The following is a 19,935-nucleotide window of genomic DNA, read 5'->3' as shown; positions in this document are numbered from 1 at the left end:
TCCTAATCATCCTGGAGATTCCCATCACCTCATTCTGTTTTGTTTTTTTTTAAGTAATTTTTGAGAGAGAGAGAGAGTGAGGGAGTGAGAGAGAAAATGAGCATGAGCAGGGGAAGGCAGACAGAGAGAATCCCAAGCAGGCTCCACACTGTCAGTGCAGAGCCCAATGCGAGGCTTGAACTCATGAACCATGAGATCATGGCCCAAGCCGAAATCAAGAGCCAGGCACTTAACCAACTGAGCCACCCAGGAACCCCTCCCCTTGCCTCATTCTTGAGTTAGATCACCTGTTTCCTGGGTCCTATACCCTCTCCTCATTTACTTTTATTTCAGGGAAACCTTCCTGTGGCTTCCTGAGAAAAGATGTATAGGGAGGTAAAGTTTTGAAACCTTACATGACTGAGAATTTCTTTAGACTTCTGTCATTCTTGAGAATAGTTTGCTGGATATAAAATTCTAGGCTGGAAATAACTTTCCCTAAGGATTTTGAAGGCAAATCTTTTCATCTTCTGGCTTTTAGTATTATTGTTAACAGGTCCTATGTCATTATGATTCATTATTATGTGTATCATGTCCCCACCCCACCACCCCTGATAAATTTGAGTATCTTCTTCCCCAATTTCCTAAAATCACATAATAGTGTGCTCAGGGAAGATCTTTATTTATTTATTATATTCAACACTTTTGAATCCTTTCAGGATGAAAATTTACATCCTTCAATTATAGGAAATACTTTTGGACAATTTAAATAATTTATTCCCCTCTTTCTTTCTGGACTGCAATTAGCTAATTATTGTACCTTTTGGATTGATCCTCTAAAATTTTTCTTTTTCTGGGGTGCCTAGGTGGCTCAGTCAGTTGAACATTCAACTTTGGCTCAGGTCATGATCTCACGGTTCGTGGGTTCAAGCCCTGCATCGGGCTCTGTGCTAACAGCTCAGAGCCTGGAGCCTGCTTTGGATTCTGTCTGTCTGTCTCTCTCTCTCTCTCTCTCTCTGTCCCTCCCCCACTCACACTCCCTGTCTGTCTCTCTCTCAAAAATAAACATCAAAAAAATAGTTAAAATAAAAAATAAAATTTTTCTTTTTCTTTTTTCTTCTTGTCTCGTTTTGTCCTACCTTCAGAGAAATTTCCCCAACTTTCTCTTCCAATTCTTCTTTTTTCTACTATAAACTTTTTTTATCTGGGGTTATGGGATGAGTTTGATCATACCATGAGCCCATCCTGAAAACATTAGAAATTCAAAAAGACTTGGAATAAGTGTCAGAATAGAGAAAGCAAGTAACCCCATTATCTGAGAAACATTAATAATGTAAAATTGCAGAGAACATATCTGTTAGTGATACAGGATGTGGGATAGATATGTAGACATTGGTGCTCCCTGGTGTTGTAAAATAAGCTTGCAACTTTATTTATTTCTATATTTTTAAGATTATAATCCTTTCTCCCTTGTCACTGAGCCTCAAAAAACAACTATTTCCCACATCATTTCAAACCCTCTGTAGTCAACCTTTTCATGCTTATCAATAACTTTCAAGTACCTTATTTAAAAAAAAGTATCTTTTTTTAATGTTTATTTTTGAGAGAGAGAGACAGAGAGACAGACAGAGTGGGAGCAGGGGAGGGGCAGAGAGAGGGGGAGAAACAGAATCTGAAGCAGGCTCCAGGCTCCGAGCTATCAGCACAGAGCCCAACGTGGGGCTCGAACCCACAAACCGTGAGATCATGACCTGAGCTGAAGTCCGGCACTCAACTGAGTGAGTCACCCAAGGCATCCCAAAAATGACTCATTCATTTTTCACACCCCACACATTCTACCCCAGGAAACTGGCAGCCTCCCAGCACAGAGCTTATGTTCTTTTCCTCTGAAATGCATACTTACACAAATGGATTCTGGTCTTCTTTCTTCAATATTAGAGGATGAGCCCATGCATACTGTAAAATTTAATTCCTTCTTGCAGGCATCTTTATTCTGCAACATACTTGTCATTGCCGTTTTTCATAACTTAACTAGAATGCTGTCCCCCACACTCTCCCTCCCTGATTTGGAAGCCATTAATTCTTCTGACCTAACTAGTTAACTTGCTAAACCACCTTTATGGTTATTTACCAGGAAACACTGGACCAGAGACAAAAATAATATACCTCAATATACAAACAGCTCAGGCTTAATTTGTAGGCAGAATTTGATTTGTTCTCCACGGGAAGAAAAAATTTACGCATCGAGTGCATTTGGGAAGGAGAGAGAGTAGGAACACATCTTGATGGCAGGACAATTTGGTAGGAACTGTTACACAATTTTTCATTTGTGTTGTCAAGAGCTCTTTTTGTATGTTCATTTTTATGGACTCTTATTTTTATTTACATAGATAAGAGTATCTTCTCATCTTGTTATATACATTTAGCATTGGAATGTTTTCCTAATCTTTACATTGGCTCTGTTACCTCTAATATTCTTGTTCTGGGCATTCTATTGTTGTCATTTTGCTTTTTGTGTTATAATATTTCCTCAGTGTCTGGTGATTCTTGACAGTCTATTCCTGTAGAAGAGTGAGACACTGAAAGGCCAATTGATGTGTGTTGTTAGAAGGTGGGCTTCACAGTAGAGTAATCTGGTTGGGAGTTTCTTTGGAGGATTTCAGGCATTGGCGTGATAAGGCATCTTTTCTTGGATTGGCCAGTTTCCCCAGAGGCTACTCCTAAAATCTTTTGCCAGAGGAAGACGGAGTTGGAATTTTTTCTGCTTGTGTATTTATAGCTTTATATTTAATCCCCTTATCTCCTGTATGTTTAGCTGCCCCTTCCGATGTGACTTGTGTCTCTAAGTTCAAGCTTCTCTCAGTGAGATTCCCCACCCAGTCTTTTGCAGGAATTAGGGAAGGGCAGCCGTCCTGCTGCAGGAGGAGGGTTTATACTTCTGTTTCCACACAGGCAACCAATACGAAGGGTGGCGACAGGGACGAAAGGCCTGGGATACAGTCTTTATCCCAGGTTGCTGTCCTTTGTTTCCCCAAAGTCTATTCATGAAATAAAAATACTGCATTTTATTTTGTCATAGTTTCACATAGCATTATACAAAAAAGCCACATTAGTAGATTCTAATGACTTCACCCCTTAGGCACTACACCCTGATTCTATAAATCAATACCCCTTCCTAGTAAGTCCTTGTGAATACTTGCCCCTTTCTGCCTTTCCCATTCTGAGAACATCCAGAGAATCAAAGTCCTCCTTTTCCTATCCCCATCCTTAAAGATGAATGAATCTCTTTTAACATGAAAGAAAATTTTAATCAGGAAATAGTTGGGTGTCAGTCTTCCTGTTGTTTTCACATATGACCTTGGTCCAGCTTGATAAACATTTGTTGAGTGCCTATTATAAGTGCATAGGCTCTGTGTACACTGAAGTTTCAAAAATGCATAGGACAATCCTCTGCTCTCAAGGAATTCAAAGTCTCATTTACTCTATGCCTTCCCACTAATTCCCATGTAGTAACTGCGAATGGCTTCTGCATGGAGAAGCCACTGGGTGATGGCTAAGCAGATGCTTGCCATTGGATTTTAACTCACGCTAACCCTAGTTTCTTTCATTTTCTATATACAGATATTTAACACTAAATTGTTTTGAAAGTCATTAGAAATTAGCTTGGATCCCAACATATGACAATGCCTGAAAAAGTAAAGTATTATCATTTCTCCTTAAAGAAAAAAACACAACCCCATGGCACTCTTGTAATTGGTGCATCATCTGTACATGAAGTTCTTGAGTCAGGTCAACTGATGGGGGCTCCTGTGATGACTAGTTTGTAGTAGGCTCCCTTCTGGTCCATCAGTTCTTCATGGGTCCCCTTTTCAATCACTACCCCCTGTGACATGACAGCAATGATATCTGAGTTTTGGATGGTAGACAAACGATGAGCAATGACAATGCAGGTCCGACCTTCTCTGGCTTTGTCCAGGGCGACCTGCACTGTCTGCAAAGAGAAGGTGGAAAGCTGATGCAAAGACACATGCTTGTACCCTGGCCCAACATCTCAAGAATTCTGCTTAATACTACTTGAGCAGCATTGCTATACTCAGGGGTTAAACCCAAAGCCTTGACAGAAGAGAAAGGATCACATAAGTATTTGCTGTATGCAATGCCTCAATGATTTAAATTGCATTCTACAGGCTGAGAACTTTCAGTGAAGCAAGAATGAACCAAACTATGAGGTCACAATATAACTTTACAATACCTGATGGTCTAATTTGCAAAAAATGAAACCAAAGGAATCATGTAAGGTAGCAGTTAAGTGGTCATTACTGATATTGTTATTCATTAAGGACATCTTAGGTCTCTTTAAAATGAATCCTGATTTTTAAGGAATTAATTATAAATGGTAAATTTCATAGTTTTGTTTTGTTCAATTGCATTTCCTTCCATGCACATCAGATGTCACCTCTTACTTTGTGTTTTGTGCTGTCTCCCTGCTCTACCATGTAACTTTGAAATTATAAAATAGGAAATGCCTCACAGATGACCTAGATTATTTTACTTAAGAAAGCTAACTACTAGCCCTTGAAAAAGCATCACCTAGCCTAGAGAATCTTAACAACAATTCTTAAAGTTAAAATATGCTTTTTCATTTGAAACATTCCTATTTTGAATCACTTCCTCTAGATTATTGTCTTTTGTTCCACCAAGTATTGGCCATTTATACTGTTAATGAATCATAAAATTGAAAATAGTGCCATTTCATAAGGGCAAATCTTACAGCAAAAGACCCATTTATAATGATCTAAGACTTTAGAAAATCAATACATACCTTTTCACTTTCTGTGTCTAAGGCAGAAGTAGCCTCATCTAGTAGCAAGATTTTAGGATCTCGTACAATGGCCCGAGCAATAGCAATCCGTTGTTTCTCCCCTCGAGACAGTTGAGACCCCTGGGGCCCAACATTAGTTTCATATTTCTGGAAAAAGTATGGTGAGTTTGAGACCCAGAAACAGTCATTGCTCCTATGCTGTATGGAGCCCACATTAATCACCTCTCTGAGGATTTAAACAATTTTTGTTTTTTTTTTAAATTAGGAATAATAAATGAGTCCTTCTATAAAGGATATAAAACCCATTTAGGAATATAAAAAAAATATAGCATTTGTTGGGAAATTAGGGGATTTTATATCTCCATCTCTGCATTTATTTTAGGTTTGTGGTGGTTTTTTTTTTCTTTCTTTCTCCCTGTCTATGAGATCTCTCTGATTTAAGATTCCCAGATTTCCAAACTCTCATCTGGAAGAGCTTTCCAAGATGGAATAATCCTATGAATGCAAGGGCCCTTTGAGAGATCTCCTGGTCCATCCTCTTATTGAGGAGACATCATTCTGGAACATAAGCTTAGTTACAAATCCTCACTGTGCTGTCTAGTAGCTCTATGAGCATGATCAAATTACCTAAATTTCTGTGAGCAGCAAACTTGCCTGGAAAACGAAGATGTTAATCACTAGTCCATACATTTACTGAAATTATGAAGGAAAATTCCTAGCTAGATGCTAGGCATGGCTACATAAAGAATAGTTAGCATTCACAGAATATTTATGATGCTTTAGGCATCGTGTTAACTATTCTAGCCAGATGATCATTTAATACTCACAGAAATAATTTTCTCCCTACTTTAGAGATTACAAAACTTAGGCACAGACAGGTAAGAAAATTGTGCAAAGACAAGTAAAAAGCAGAACTCGAAATCCACGTGTGTCATGTTTCTGAGACTTTGCCCTTGACCACTGCTCTCCCCTGTCTTCCACAACAAGGTGTGTTTCCTTCCCCTGATTCCCTTGCCTCCTGACAAATGCTAACCACACCAAGTGAGACTCATGACAGCCTACTTTGTCCTCGTGGAGAAAAAATGCTCAGTGGAGGGTACCATGGGTTAAATCCATATGAGAAAGAGGCAATAAACTGCCCCTGAGCCACTGTCTCCCACAAAATGAGAAGGTGCTCAACAAAGATTTGTGGAATAAATGAATCTTCCAGAGGGAACACAAGCTTTGCTTTTCATTCAGGATACAGTACACAGTAATTTCCACATGCTCATGGATTGAGCTACCCAGGTTAGAATCAAGCTAAGACTTAAGGGCCTTTGTGAAAAAACAAACAAAACAAAACAAAAAAAAAAAAGGAAAAAGCCACCCCAAACAGCACAAAATTTATAAACATAATCACGTGCAAAAAAAAAAAGTAATTTAAAAGTGGTATTTAAAAGAAGTCCAAAGGTTAAAAGTTTGGTTCCTAAAATTTAGTTTCCATGTGTTAACTTTTTTTTTTGTGATCAACCACCAAGAGACTCTTGGTGGATGGAAAAATGCAAAGTCAATATTGTACTAAGTTCAAACTTAGCTCTGGAAAAGTGAGATGCATCAGGGCAGATGCAACTTACCTCATCAGGCACAGTAAATGCAGCCAAGTAATGAAATTATGGGGATGACAATAATACTAGCAGCATAATGACTATCTTGTGTATTCTTTCATTTTCATGTAATTTTTTGCATTTTGTAGATGATCGAGTCTCAGAAAAGATAAGTAACTGCCCCAAAGTTACACAGCTAGTAAGTGGCAGAGTTTGGATTCAAACCTATATCTGTTCTGAATCTCAGGATTGTTTCTCACCACGCTACACTAATGCTCAGTATAATACTGCTTTAGGTATAACAGGTTCTATGGCATCCTTTGCACTGGATGATGTAATACTTCCCAAAGCTCAAGAGTATGTTGGTGGAGGCCATTTATTTTGCTTAAAAGACAGAGACAATCCTAGGGCACTAAGAAAGAAACCGTGTTGACTTTGACCTTCTCTCTGAGCCACAGTCATAATACATTTTGGCCGTTCTACCTCTACCCATCCCCATCACCCATAAGGAGGTGACCTGAGGTACTCACCTCTGGGAGTGACATGACAAAGTCATGCAACTGAGCCTGCTTTGCAGCTTCTATGACTTTTTCCATGGGAATTTCCCTGGTGTTGTCCCCATACTTGATGTTGTCCATTATGCTACAGGCAAACAGCACCGGTTCCTGGGAAACAATTCCAATGTTCGAGCGGAGAAACTGGACATTTACTTTTTTGCTGTCATGCCCATCTATCATCTGCCAATAGAGGTGAGAGGCAGAGCATTAAGTTCTAGAATTCCAGCAGTGAGGAACCTTCATATTCTAGAGGTAGTATTATATAAGACAGTTGCTTTACTTGAGAGATAAAAATCCCAGGAATCATAAATAAGTGATGTTGCCTTTGACCTCTGGAGGTAGTATCTGTCAGAAGTGGTGTCAAAGTTATGATCAGACTATGGTTTTGTTTGTTTCCCAAAATTTAGCTGTGTAGGTATTTGAAACAAGAAGGGCACCCAGGACAATATTTTGTTAAAAACAAATTTCCCCTTATACTTTGGTGTAGCACATCCTTTACAAGTATGAACAATTGCTCAATTTTGAGACTCCACAGGTTATGAAACAGGTTTTTCTATGTAAAAAGCTATTGGACAATATAGCAATTAAACCTATTTCCTTGATTTTACTGATACTAACATGAGATAATAGACTCAAGTAAGGAAGGAGTACATTTATTCACCTAGTCAATCAACAAACATATATTAAGTTTTCTGCCACAAGGGCACCATGCTAGGGAGTCTTTTGTCTGCTATATAAAGAAAAAAGAATCTCTATTTTCTAGTAATTCATGATCTAGCTAGGCAATTTAGTGCAGGAACTCAAATATCTACCATTTGAGCTGTTTCACTTAAAAGCCTTAATATAGTAAAGGTGAAGTGTGTCTAACATACTACTATAAAGTGTTTGGCCCTATGGTTTCAGAAACAGATTATGTTAAATGGTGTGAACACACTATATTGTAGATAAATTCTTAGCAATGGAAAAAGCAAACACTAGTGGGAAAAGATATAAGGCATTCCTCAACAATTAGCCCTGGCTCATCTTCCTCTATTCATTTTCCATAGTACTTATAGATTGCAAAGCACAATTTAATACCTAATTAACTACTGGAGCAGCTCGCTAAATATTGTACATGAGCTAGTAAGGTAAACTCCTAAAAGACATAAGATATGCTTCATACTTCTTAGAATTTGCCACAGGGCCTAACACAGTACTGCAGATCACAGGAATTATGTGTTGAAAATGTTGAATGCTGCATTTGGTAGCTTCCTTAAGAGTAAAGACAATTTTTAGCATTTATTTATTTATTCATTCATTCTATCTATTTATTTGTAATGTTTATTTATTTTTGAGAGAGAGCATGTGCGAGCAGGAGAGGGGCAGAGGGAGAGAAAGAGAGAGAGAGAGAGAGAGAGAGAGAGAGAGAGAATCCCAAGCAGGTTCCATGCTGTCAGCACAGAGTCCAACGTGGGGCTTGAACTCAAGAACCCTGAGATCATGACCTGAGCTGAAATCAAGAGTCAGAGGCTTAACCAATTGAGCTACCCAGGTGCCTCAAAGACAACATTTTAAAATTGCATAAAACGTGGTATTTTTTCCTACTTGAAAAAGGTTTGTAGAAATGTTTTACAATAATATAACAAAATATATTGTGTTTATGAAATTAAAGGAATCATACTGATTTCTTCATGGGCATTGCTTCTTACTTACGATCAGAACAAGCACTGAGTACATTCAGAGAAATATACTTAATATACGTATATGTTAATATTGGAAAGATCAAATGTGAAGGATTTGGGTCCTTATATGTCTTATAGTTCACAGTCTACCTGGGGTGATAGACAGGATAGTCTGACATTTTGGGAAACTAGACCCTCTCGTTTGCAGAGATCAGACCCCAGTGCAATGTGCTTTCTAGGTTCATCAATCACTACATATTTTTAAACAAATTAAAATTTTTATAACCAAAATTAATAACAAAGTGATTATAAGTTATATATAACCAACTCTTATTCCTTATTTTCACAATTTCCTGGATTCTTCCAATATCTCTTTGCTTATTTCTTTGCTTTGCTTTTTGCAAGGGAATCTTTAGTTGCCTCCTTCGAGTTTCTCTCAGCATTTCTCTTCATAAAGTGACCTGTCCTCACTGCAGTGAAGTTTATACTACCCAGGGAACTCAAAAAAGCCTTTATTTCAAAATATTAGGGTTAAACAATCACTTGTAGATCAGAATAAAACATTTTCAGACCTATGCCTCTGAATCATTTCTTAGAAAACTACTGATGGATGCACTCCAACAAAAGGAAAGTGAAACCCACGAAAGAGGATGATAGGGGAATTAGGAAATAATGGATCTAATCCAAGAAAACATTCAGGAAACTCAGGGTGACAACTGTTCAACAGGCACTAGTTGTAATTAGCCCAGGCAGTTGTAGACATGAGAGTAAGAAGCATGTCCCTCAGAAAAGGTAGCAGGATAGAGACATTGGAAGGATATAAGGATTTGATAAAGGCAGAGGATGCCAGAAAAAAAGCCTTTCATAAAAACAATCAAGAGGGGCGCCTGGGTGGCGCAGTCGGTTAAGCGTCCGACTTCAGCTCAGGTCACGATCTCGCGGTCCGTGAGTTCGAGTCCCGTGTCGGGCTCTGGGCTGATGGCTCAGAGCCTGGAGCTTGTTTCCGATTCTGTGTCTCCCTCTCTCTCTGCCCCTCCCCCGTTCATGCTCTGTCCCTCTCTGTCTCAAAAATAAATAAACGTTAAAAAAAAAAAAACAATCAAGAAAGAAAATGTAATGCTGATGTATCTCACTACTTGATAATGGGATGAACAATATTTACATAATCATAATAAAAGTTGTTAGTTGATTGTTAACTTTTAGAGTCAGCCCAGAATTAAAGATAATAAATGTTATAAACGGAATGTTAGTGTTTTGCATTTTGATAATATAAAAGTATAGTTATTAGGAATGGAGAAATAAGAGGAAGGAGGAAGAGGTGAAAATAGACATAGAATTGTTACTCTTATTTTAGGAAATAAGAATTCAAAAGATGCTATCTGTAGGTGTAGAAAAGAAGAAGAATTATATTAATTAAATTTACAAACAGAAACTTTTAAAAGTGATATATATATATATATATATATATATATATATTGGGAGGAGGTGCATAAAAAAGGGGAAGTGTTGAGGGTAAGCTAAATTTCCATCTCTTAAGAATAAGTCAATAAAGAGTCTAAATTTGTTAAATCTTGAAACAGCGGCATAACCATATTACTTAGAGACATTGAGGTAATCATTGAAAGACCTAAAAACATCAAATAGTTAAAAATAGTTGTCTTTGAGCAGAGAAATGGGGAATGGTGGAAAGGGTAGCATAAGGGGTTGCTTTTTATTACAAATCTTTCCTATTTTATTTTGTATTCCTCTGCATATATTATTTGGAAAGAAACAAAAGGGAAAGAAATGCTCCAGAAAATAAGAAGCAAAGAAATTCACCAGTTTTTCAAAAATCCTTGCCAAAGCTTTATGGCACATAACTACCAATTTGAGTTCTTTACATTATCTACACTTAAGCTTCTTGAACCAGGGTTGTCTCAGATTGTTCATACTAAATTCCCTCTCTTGCTCATTTATCATTGCGTTCATCATCACCCCTGTCATTTTTTCCATTCGCGGTCATTAGCTTCCTGATTTGTTTGCACATTCTGCTCCATTTACAGGTAAGCAAATGCTTCTGTTAAACACACTCATCTCCAGCTTTGCAGTGTGCCCAGTTTTCTTTGTCTAACTGGTCAGCAGGCCATCTGGAACTAGGAAGTATATGGTATTAGAAATTGTAAGGTAGAATCAGGTCAACCAGCAAATGACTGGAACTAGACAATATCCATAGGGGAAAGTGTCCGAGGCAAGCACGTTAGAGTGAGTCTGGCGAGGTGTAATCTTGAAAACCACTTTTAAGGGCTTGGAGATATTCTGCAGAAAGCAAAATTCTCAAAAGCATTTGCACTGCTTACCACCTTCCCTTCGTCAGGATCATAAAAACGTTCCAAAAGCTGAATGCTGGTGCTTTTGCCACATCCGCTGCTTCCAACAAATGCCAGTGTTTGGCCTGGACGGACCGATATTGAGAGACCATTCAGAACTTGTACATTAGGTCGAGAAGGATATGTAAATTTGCAGTCAACAAAGTCAATCTGGCCTTGGAAGTTGTCCTGTGGATGGGAAGATTGGAGTTACATGTGCTCCTATTAGAATCTAGAATACTGAAAATGTACCTAAATCTGAGTTTTAAATCCTTGCTTAAGATACCTTCAACTGCATGCTGCCATGTTGTGAAGTATAAAGACAGCCACTTAATGAAATGGCATTCTGTTCCCGATTCTGGCAGGTATAGAACAAAGAGATGCTTGAACAATGAAATTAAAGACATGTGACCTCTCATTCCCTTTCTAACCTAATGGGATTTCCTTGTCACCCATTCATTCTGAATGGAAGAGAACAACTAGTAGATATGATTCCATCACAGAAGCCAGTAACTGTCCAAACCCTTATAGTTCTGCTTCCCCTAAAGATTTCAAATAATAGCATTAAACTTCAAATGACTCAGAAAGTTACTTGAGCCTGTATGGAAAAGGTAGTACCTTCAGTTGTACTACTTGAATTATGAATTTTAGAAATGGATAGACTTTAATAACGCAGAAGCTTCACTTTTATTGAGCTGAAGGAGGAACAGGTCATTTGATCAATTTACAAGGATTTCTGAATTTAGTTCAGCTTTATTAGGGTTTAGTTTTGTTTTGCTCTCTTGAACACACTGGATTATTAAAAAATTGGGGTGCCTGGGTGGCTCAGTCGGTTGAGCATCCGGCTTTGGCTCACATCATGATCTCACAGTTTGTGGGTTCAAGCCCCACATAGGGCTCTGTGCTGACAGCTTAGAGCCTGGAGCCTGCTTCGAATTCTGTGTCTCCCTCTCTCTCTGCTCCTCCCCTGTTCATGCTCTGTCTCTCTCCTTCAAAAATAAAAAAAATAAAATAAAATAAATAAATAAATAATAAAATAAAATAAAATAAAATAAAATAAAATAAAAACATTAAAAAATAGTTGGGCGGGGGGTTCCTGAGTGGCTCAGTCCATTACAGGTCCGACTTTGGCTCAGGTCATGATCTCACAGCTCCTGAGTCAAAGTCCAGCATAGGGCTCTGTGCTAACAGCTCAGAGTCTGGAGCCTGCTTTGGATTCTGTTTCTCCCGCTCTCTCTCTGCCCTCCCCCTCTACCTCCCTCCCTTTCTCTCTCTCTCTCTCTCTCAAAAATAAACATTAAACAAAATTTTTTTTAATAGTCGGGGAAGATAAAAAGAATACCTGTTGGGACTATCAATTAGAAGAAAAGATATTTTGTTGATATCAAATTGGTTTTCAGGGAGTCCACATTAATCTAGATAAACATGAATTAAGTCAATATTATTGTACAGGAAGAACTGGTTTTTCTGCATTCCATACCAGAACATTAGTAGAAAACATGGTGGTCGGGTAGGTCTCAAAAGATATCCAGTTTCATTCATTCTGGAACTCAGTGTGCTTTATATTACACAGAATTCAGCATTCACTGGATATCATTGCCTTATTCAAATGCCAGACTTATGAATAAATTTTAATGCTAATTTACTTCATTCCTTTACACTTATAAATCTATTGTCTGTGTATTCTACATTCATGTGAATGTATTGCAGGAAAGTGCTAGGTAGTATTGTATGACTAGCTGTTCACACACATACACACAACACACACATGCACAGTCCTCCTCCACCTCCCTCCTATTCCCTCAGTACTTACCCACTTTTCACCTGCACTACTGTACACATTAATTGGGGGTTGTCGGTCCAGCAGTTGAAAAAAGCGTGCAGCTGATATTTTAGCTTTGGCATAACTAGGGGTGTAAGCGGAGGCTCTTCCAAAAGCTGTCGCACTTAGTATCACTGAAGAGATCACCCTGTAATTGGACAGACACCCAGGTAGAGAAGGAGTGTGGCATGGTTGGTGTGACAGCCTAAGGGGCAGATGTCTGGGGGCCCGGCCCTGGTTCTACTAGGAAAGAATTGAGCAACTTTGAACAGGTCACCTTCGACTTGTTGGGAATGGAGGCTTGGAGACACTGGTAGTTTTCCGAGGTGTTCTATGTCAACATGGTGAGGGGAAAATTGAACGAGGGGGATTCACACCTCCAAACCCTGCTTTAGCTACAATGGCCTCTTTTTCAAAGGTTTGTTTGAGAAAAAAAAATTTCCTGAGAATTTTTAAAAAAGGAGGAAGGGGGCTTGAAAGATCATCAGATCGGGTTGAGTTCTCACAAAGCTAACATTTTTCGAATCTATAATAAGTGCATAAAAGATATGCACTTATTAGTGAAGAACCACTAGTACGAAGCATGGGTGTCATTCACGCTTCAGACACCATGAGAAAGATAAAATTGTCCATTTGCTTCTACAGTACTTATCCCAACTTCTAACATATTCAACATGTGCAAAATTAATGAGGAAATGGGTGAAGGGATACATGAGTGATAAATATGGTGAGAGAGAGCTCTGGTGCTATACAGATGATGATGCGAGGGGCATCCTCCCAAGCTGACCATCTGCATCACCATGCCCAGAGGGCCTGCTTCTGCGGTGGTGGAGGGGAGTGTGTTTGTGCCTTATGAACGGCTCGTTCATAAGCAGGAATTCTTTTAGGCCAAACATCTCCAGGATCCCAGCCCAAAGCTTAAAGCAATGAAAAGCACCTGGAATAAAATGGGAAATGGTGGAAGATGATCTTTCAGTTTAAAAAAAAAAATTAATGTTTATTTATTTTTGAGAGACAGAGAACACGGGGACGGGGAGTGGGAAGCAGAGAGAGAGGGAGTCAGTTTTTAAAGAGAAGCCAGAAGTTGGGGATTTTCTATGGTTTCCCAATTTTTACATATTGTCCAATAATTCTTCAAATTTCTGACATAAACTAAGAAGTCAACAGTCTGTGATTTCTGATTTGGGTTAACAGCTCTCAATATGCAAAAATTTGGAAAAGAAGCTTTCCTGATTGGAGTGGGTACAGTAGGGCAGGAGAAGAAATTTCTTCTGTATTTCTAAAAGAAGGATACTGGGGCGCCTGGATGGCGCAGTCGGTTAAGCGTCCGACTTCAGCCAGGTCACGATCTCGCGGTCCGTGAGTTCGAGCCCCGCGTCAGGCTCTGGGCTGATGGCTCAGAGCCTGGAGCCTGTTTCCGATTCTGTGTCTCCCTCTCTCTCTGACCCTCCCCCGTTCATGCTGTCTCTCTCTGTCCCAAAAATAAATAAACGTTGAAAAAAAAAAATTTTAAAAGAAGGATAGAAGGCAAGAAGACAGAACTCATGGCTTGAGGACAAACCCAAAAGAACAGATTTCTATTGGGACCACTTTTCCTAATGTCCTCCAAGGCTTTCTCAGACCACCTTGCCCTCATCCCTCTAACACCCCCGCTACACCCATATACATGAGTATCCAGTCCTTTGGTACCCTGACACACTTTGGCTCTCACCTCTAGAAATGTGAGACACTGAACTCAAAGCTAATCTTATCAGGAGAGCCGGCTTGAACTATAAGAAAGGAACATAATTCCCCTGTCCTGGCCTTTGCTGTCTCTACCTAGGAGGATTCAGCTGGAAATATGGCTTCCTTGCAAGAGGCAGAGTTCTAATAAGATGGTTCTATGAACCATCTGATCCAAGGCCTCTAGATTTCCTCAGCATTAACCAGTATAATAAATTGTATCAATGGTTCATTTATCCTATTACTCTGTACACATCCCTTTACAATATAGCTTTTTTACTCCTCTGTGATATTGTGATTTATAGTAAGAAACATGTATTTGGGTTTTGGCTCCTATTCCTGGCACAACTGTTAAACCCTTGGAAGTTCCTAAATTTGGAGAGCCATCAAGGTGTCTTTTGTTGTGTTAATGAAGTGACTTTGGAAGGCCCCTATTAACCTAAGGATGGGGGCTGGTTGCAGTTGCCAGGGGAGGCAACCACACAATTAGAGGTAGAAATTGGAAATTTCAGTCCTATCCCAGCCCCTCACCTCCAGGGAAAGGTAAGGTGTCTGAAGAAGAGTCTGAGGAAGGTGTTTTGGGCAGTCTTGCAGGACTGCATCCTTAGGCTCTGGGGTTCGATGCTGTCTCCAGGTAGAAGGTGTCAGAATTAAGTTGAACTGTAGGACACCCAATCAGGGATCAGAAGTGTGTGTGTGTGTGACAACAGTGTGACAATAAAGGAGAAACACAATCGGATCCTATCATTGAAAAGTAGATTTCATTCTCTTTTTTTTAAAATCTGGGTTTGGTTGTATGACTTTCCTTGGCCAGAGAGATATTAGAAAATGCAAACACTTTTCAAGTGTTTCACCTTGGGCATTGGGGCTTACTCTCTTCTGTTGTACTTGGACTACTGAGACCATAATATGAAGAAAACAAGCCAACCTGCTAGAGAAGTCAGGTGGAGACAGAAGCCCACTCAGAAGCCTGAGTGAATCTGTCCAGTTCTGAAGAACACCCTGACAGCCCATAGAATCTTCAGAAATAATCAATCCCAACTGTTCAAGATATCAAATTTGGTATGGTTTGTTAAGCAGCAAGAGCTGCCTGATGGAACCAGGCCATTCCTCCCTAGAGTGTCGATCTTTTATGACCTTGGCATGATAGTCCTCACCTGAACACATAGCTGAAATGGAGCCCCTCATTGAGGATTAAGTAACCTCCATATCTGTAGGAAGCAGAGTTAGCAACAAACACTGTGCACTGGGACAAACCATAGCAGAATCCATAAACGTTCGCTTTTCGAAAGGCTGTCTTGAATGGCTTCTCCAGCTCAATCTCAAATGCTTTAATAAACTGCCTCTCTTTTCCAATTCCAGCAACAGTGCGGATATTACTGAGAGCTTCATTTGTAACCTGGAGAATGAAAAGGAGTTTTAGGAATTAAAGAGCAGAAATAACTACTCTCATGACATGTCAGTTGCTACGTGGACTTAATGTGGGGTAAATGGCAAAATGTGGTACAAATCTGTGATGGAGCCATCATCTAGACATCAAAGAAGTTGTCGGACATCAACCTGCCTGGATCATGAAGCAGTTAAACTCAAGTTCTAATTAATACTAACATTTTTTTTTTTGTCTCCACTTGTAGAAGAGAGAAGAGAACAAATGTACACATGCTTATCCTTGAAAACCTTTTGGCTTTTTTGGTAATTCATTGAAATGTCCAAAACAATATCTGTAGATGTCTTCTGAGACAAAATATATTTAATAATACAAATTTAAAATATGATTCTATTTTCTTAAAAAACAATCTGACCAAATATTATATAAGTATAAAGTTTATCTTTTAGTCTATACTATGAATTTGTAGTTGTTTCAATCTATACACTATGGTAAATAATCACTGTTTCTGAATTAGCATCCTGTCCTAAAGTAGCACAAAGGTGGGCTACTTTCTCCCATTGGCATATGAAACTTTTTGGCTTCTGTCTGCTTGGGCGATGTTTACATCTCCTCTCTTAAGACACGAAACCTAGATAACAGTAAATTTGTTAAGAGAATAAAGGTGTGTATGTGTGTGTACATGATTTCTTATACCTGATAAATGTCTATGCCACCATCTCCTCATTTACCCCGGTACAAGATACTCATTAGAACACACTTTTAAAAGTGCATCACTGAAACCTAAGAGTATTTGAGAACTAAATTGCATCTCATAGTTCTATTTGGGAAAGACATTTGTCCTAAGTCTAGCAGACAGTAAAGTGTGAAAATTAAAATTATCTGCCATTAAAAAGATGGTAGCTCCTCTCTGTGTGGGCAGCATGACCTGGGAAAAACGTTTAGCTAAAAAAACCCCAAGTAGACGGAAAGCTGAACTCTCCACTCTTGCAAATAAGAATACACCAAACTAGAATGTGGAGGAAATAACCATTGGAAAAGAAATTGAACATGTAACCCTCTGTGTTTGCCCCGCTGTTTCTCTACACCTGTTTACACTCACAGCATCACAGCTTTGTTGTCACGGCCTTGGGGCAAAGGCACATATAAAAAAGGCTAGTGGGAGGTTTCCAAAGATTAACGTTTGTAGCCTAACAGCTTTCTTAAGTCTCTTTGTACAACTCATTCTCAGTGGTTTGTCTGACAGCCACTTAGCTGTAAGCAGTTTGAAAATGGGGTCTGTAAGATTACCTGGCCCGCTATCTCCAGAGCCTGCTTGTCTTGAGTGGCAAATCCTGTCAACATTCTGATCTGTATGGCTCCCGATAAAGCCAAGAAGGGGAAGAAGCACACTATAACCAGGCTTAGCTTCCAGCTAAAGATGAAGGCAATGATCATGGCCACAGTGATGTTAGTGAAGGAATTGACCATCATCCCGATTTGAGAGCCAGTCGCCTGCAAACCAAAAGCAATCAACCAATCTGAGACACACAGTCTCTTTCAACAAATACCACTATGTGAAAAGGCAATTTTATACTAAAAAGATTATTTTAAAAAATTATTCTGATGAAATATACATAACATGATGTTTATCGTTTTAGCCATTTCTAAGTGTACAATTCAGTGGCATTAAATACATTCACAGTATTGTGTAAACATCACCACCATCTATATCCAAAATCTTTTTTTCTTCTTTGAGAGAGAGAGAGAGAGAGAGAGAGAGAAGATGAGCCAGCATACACACAAGTGAGGTAGGGACAGAGAGAGAGACAGGGAGAGAGAGAATCCCATAAATCATGACCTGAGCTGAAATCAAGAGTTGGACACTTAAACAAGTGAGTCACTCAGGCACCTGTCCAAACTCGTTTTATCATCTACAACAAGAACTCTGTACCCATTAAATATAACCCCCTGCCTCCTCCTTCTCCCTAGCCCCTGACAACCTCTATTCTTCTTTCTGCCTCTATAAATTTGCCTCTTCTAGGTACCTGGATGGAATCATACAATATCTTTCTGTGTCTAACTTATTTTATTAAGCTTAATATTTTCAAGGTCCATCCATGTTGTAGCACATATCAGACTTTCATTCCTTTAAAAGCTGAATAATATTTCATTATATGTATATATCACATTGTGTTTATCCATTCATCTGTTGATGGACACTTGGGTTGTTTTCACCTTTTGACCATATGGATACTGCTGCTATGAATGAACACTGATGTACAAATATCCATTTGTGTCCCTGTCTTCATTCTTCTGGATATACATACCTAGGAGTGGATTTACTGGGTCATTTGGTAGTTCTATGTTTAGAAAGATTTTTTTAAAATAATGAACTCCCTAATGCATTTGAAGGCTGGGTTAATAAAAGTCCCTTTTATTCATGGTTTTTTGGAAGCTCATCTATTGTCTAATCTCATTTCATGGGTGTCAGAGCTCGAGCAGTCAGTGTGAGATTAATTCAGCTAAGTGTGGGCTGTGTATATTTCACATGCCTATGCATTTGGTCTGCTTGGAAATGCCCAGGCGTTGGTCATATGGTAATATTTCTGATTATCCAGTGAAGACGGATGATTGTTCTGTAATTATACTTTTAAAATTTGTACAAGACTATTATAAGAGACCATTTTCTTTCTCAATGAAATTAGCTTGTTCATCAGTACAAAATCACATCCTGGCTTAATAGCTGGCTGTTCAGTCAACACAAAATGGACAAAAAAGGTTCAGTCTCAATATAAGTGGAGAACGGACACTCATAGTAATTATTATTTATAATGAAAATTATTTGATGGTTCCAACTCTTCTTTCAGTTGCAGTTATGCAGATGTGACCAAAGGTTGGCACCTTCTGTGTAGAAAGACTTGTGTGGGAACGACTGCAATGCCTTTTGTCAAAATTGTAGAGGCTTTAGCATTATTTAAAACAACCACAGGTAAGCTAGTAGGTAACAATAGGTGCTAAGGAAATGCGATGCAAGAATAATTTACCTCTGCATATTATATTGAAGATTCAAATGGAATATGAACTCTGTGGTCCAAAGAATTCCCTCCCATGTATTGATAATAACTTTCTTGAACACAGGAGTCAAAGTTAAATTTGGAATTCACTTATACACCTATATTTATAGCAGCATTATCCACAATAGCCAAAAGGCAGAAGGAGCCCAAGTGCCAAGTTGATTGACAGATAAGTGGATAAACAAAATGTGATCTATACAAACAATGGCATATTATTCAAGCCTTAAAAAAGAAATGAAATTCTGACACATGCTACAACATGGATGTACCCTGAGGACATTAAGCTAGGCGAAATACACCAGCCGCAAAAGGACAAATAATCGTATGATTCTACTTATATGAGGTTCCTGGAATAGTCAAATTCATAGAGCCAGCGTGGGATGGTGGTTTTATCAGGGCCTGGGAGGAGAGTGGGATGGGAAGTTAATATTTAATGGATACAGAGCTTCAATTTGGGATGATGACAAGTTCTAGATATGGATAGTGGTGATGTTGCATAACAATGTAAATATACTTAATACCACTGAATTGTACACTTAAAAATGGGTAAAATGGTAAATTTTATGATTTGTATATTTTACCACTGTTAAAATGAACAAAAGAATTTCGGGTTGGCAAGGACAGTTAGGCATTATAGAGAATTTGAAAAATAGCTAAATAGTTCTTTGGGATATCCTTATTTTTTCTTTTAACATTATATTCCATCAATATTTAAAAAATTTTTTTAAAGTAATACAGCTTAAGACACAAAATATATACACATATATAGTAATAAACATTTTCACAAAAAGGGATCAGTCTAGATACTACTTTGTACTTTGATTTTTTTTCACTTCTTGTAACATAACCATCCCTCTGGATCATTACATTAACACCTTTAAAGATAGCTGCCTAATATTCCTTAGTAGGGATGTATTCACTCAACTATTTTCCCACTGGTGGATATTCAGGTAGTTTCCAGGGGATTTTATTAATTTTTTGATCAATATAAAAAATACCCT

General features: G+C 38.6%; 1 protein-coding gene across 2 annotated transcripts in view; it reads right to left on the bottom strand.

Moving 5' to 3' along the window:
- Positions 1-3,715: 3,715 nt before the first annotated feature.
- The window catches only part of ABCB11 (ATP binding cassette subfamily B member 11), a 90,207-nt gene continuing 73,987 nt past the window's right edge, over positions 3,716-19,935 (bottom strand). For both annotated transcript variants that reach the window (XM_047085394.1, XM_047085395.1), the window contains 7 exons: positions 17,169-17,372; positions 15,649-15,890; positions 12,761-12,917; positions 10,939-11,136; positions 6,915-7,121; positions 4,802-4,948; positions 3,716-3,970 (listed from right to left, as the gene is read on the bottom strand). In XM_047085394.1, the coding sequence (XP_046941350.1) occupies positions 3,770-3,970; positions 4,802-4,948; positions 6,915-7,121; positions 10,939-11,136; positions 12,761-12,917; positions 15,649-15,890; positions 17,169-17,372 (1,356 nt within the window). In that variant the 3' untranslated portion in view covers positions 3,716-3,769. The remainder of the gene's footprint in view (positions 3,971-4,801; positions 4,949-6,914; positions 7,122-10,938; positions 11,137-12,760; positions 12,918-15,648; positions 15,891-17,168; positions 17,373-19,935) is intronic.

The sequence above is a fragment of the Lynx rufus genome, unplaced genomic scaffold (genome assembly GCF_022079265.1).
Source record: "Lynx rufus isolate CCGP_SWC_20201006 ecotype Redwood Valley unplaced genomic scaffold, mLynRuf1.p SCAF_2, whole genome shotgun sequence".
Classification (NCBI taxonomy): domain Eukaryota; kingdom Metazoa; phylum Chordata; class Mammalia; order Carnivora; family Felidae; genus Lynx; species Lynx rufus.
The sequence above is the reverse complement of the archived record's forward strand: the minus strand, read 5'-3'. Positions and strand labels throughout refer to the sequence as shown.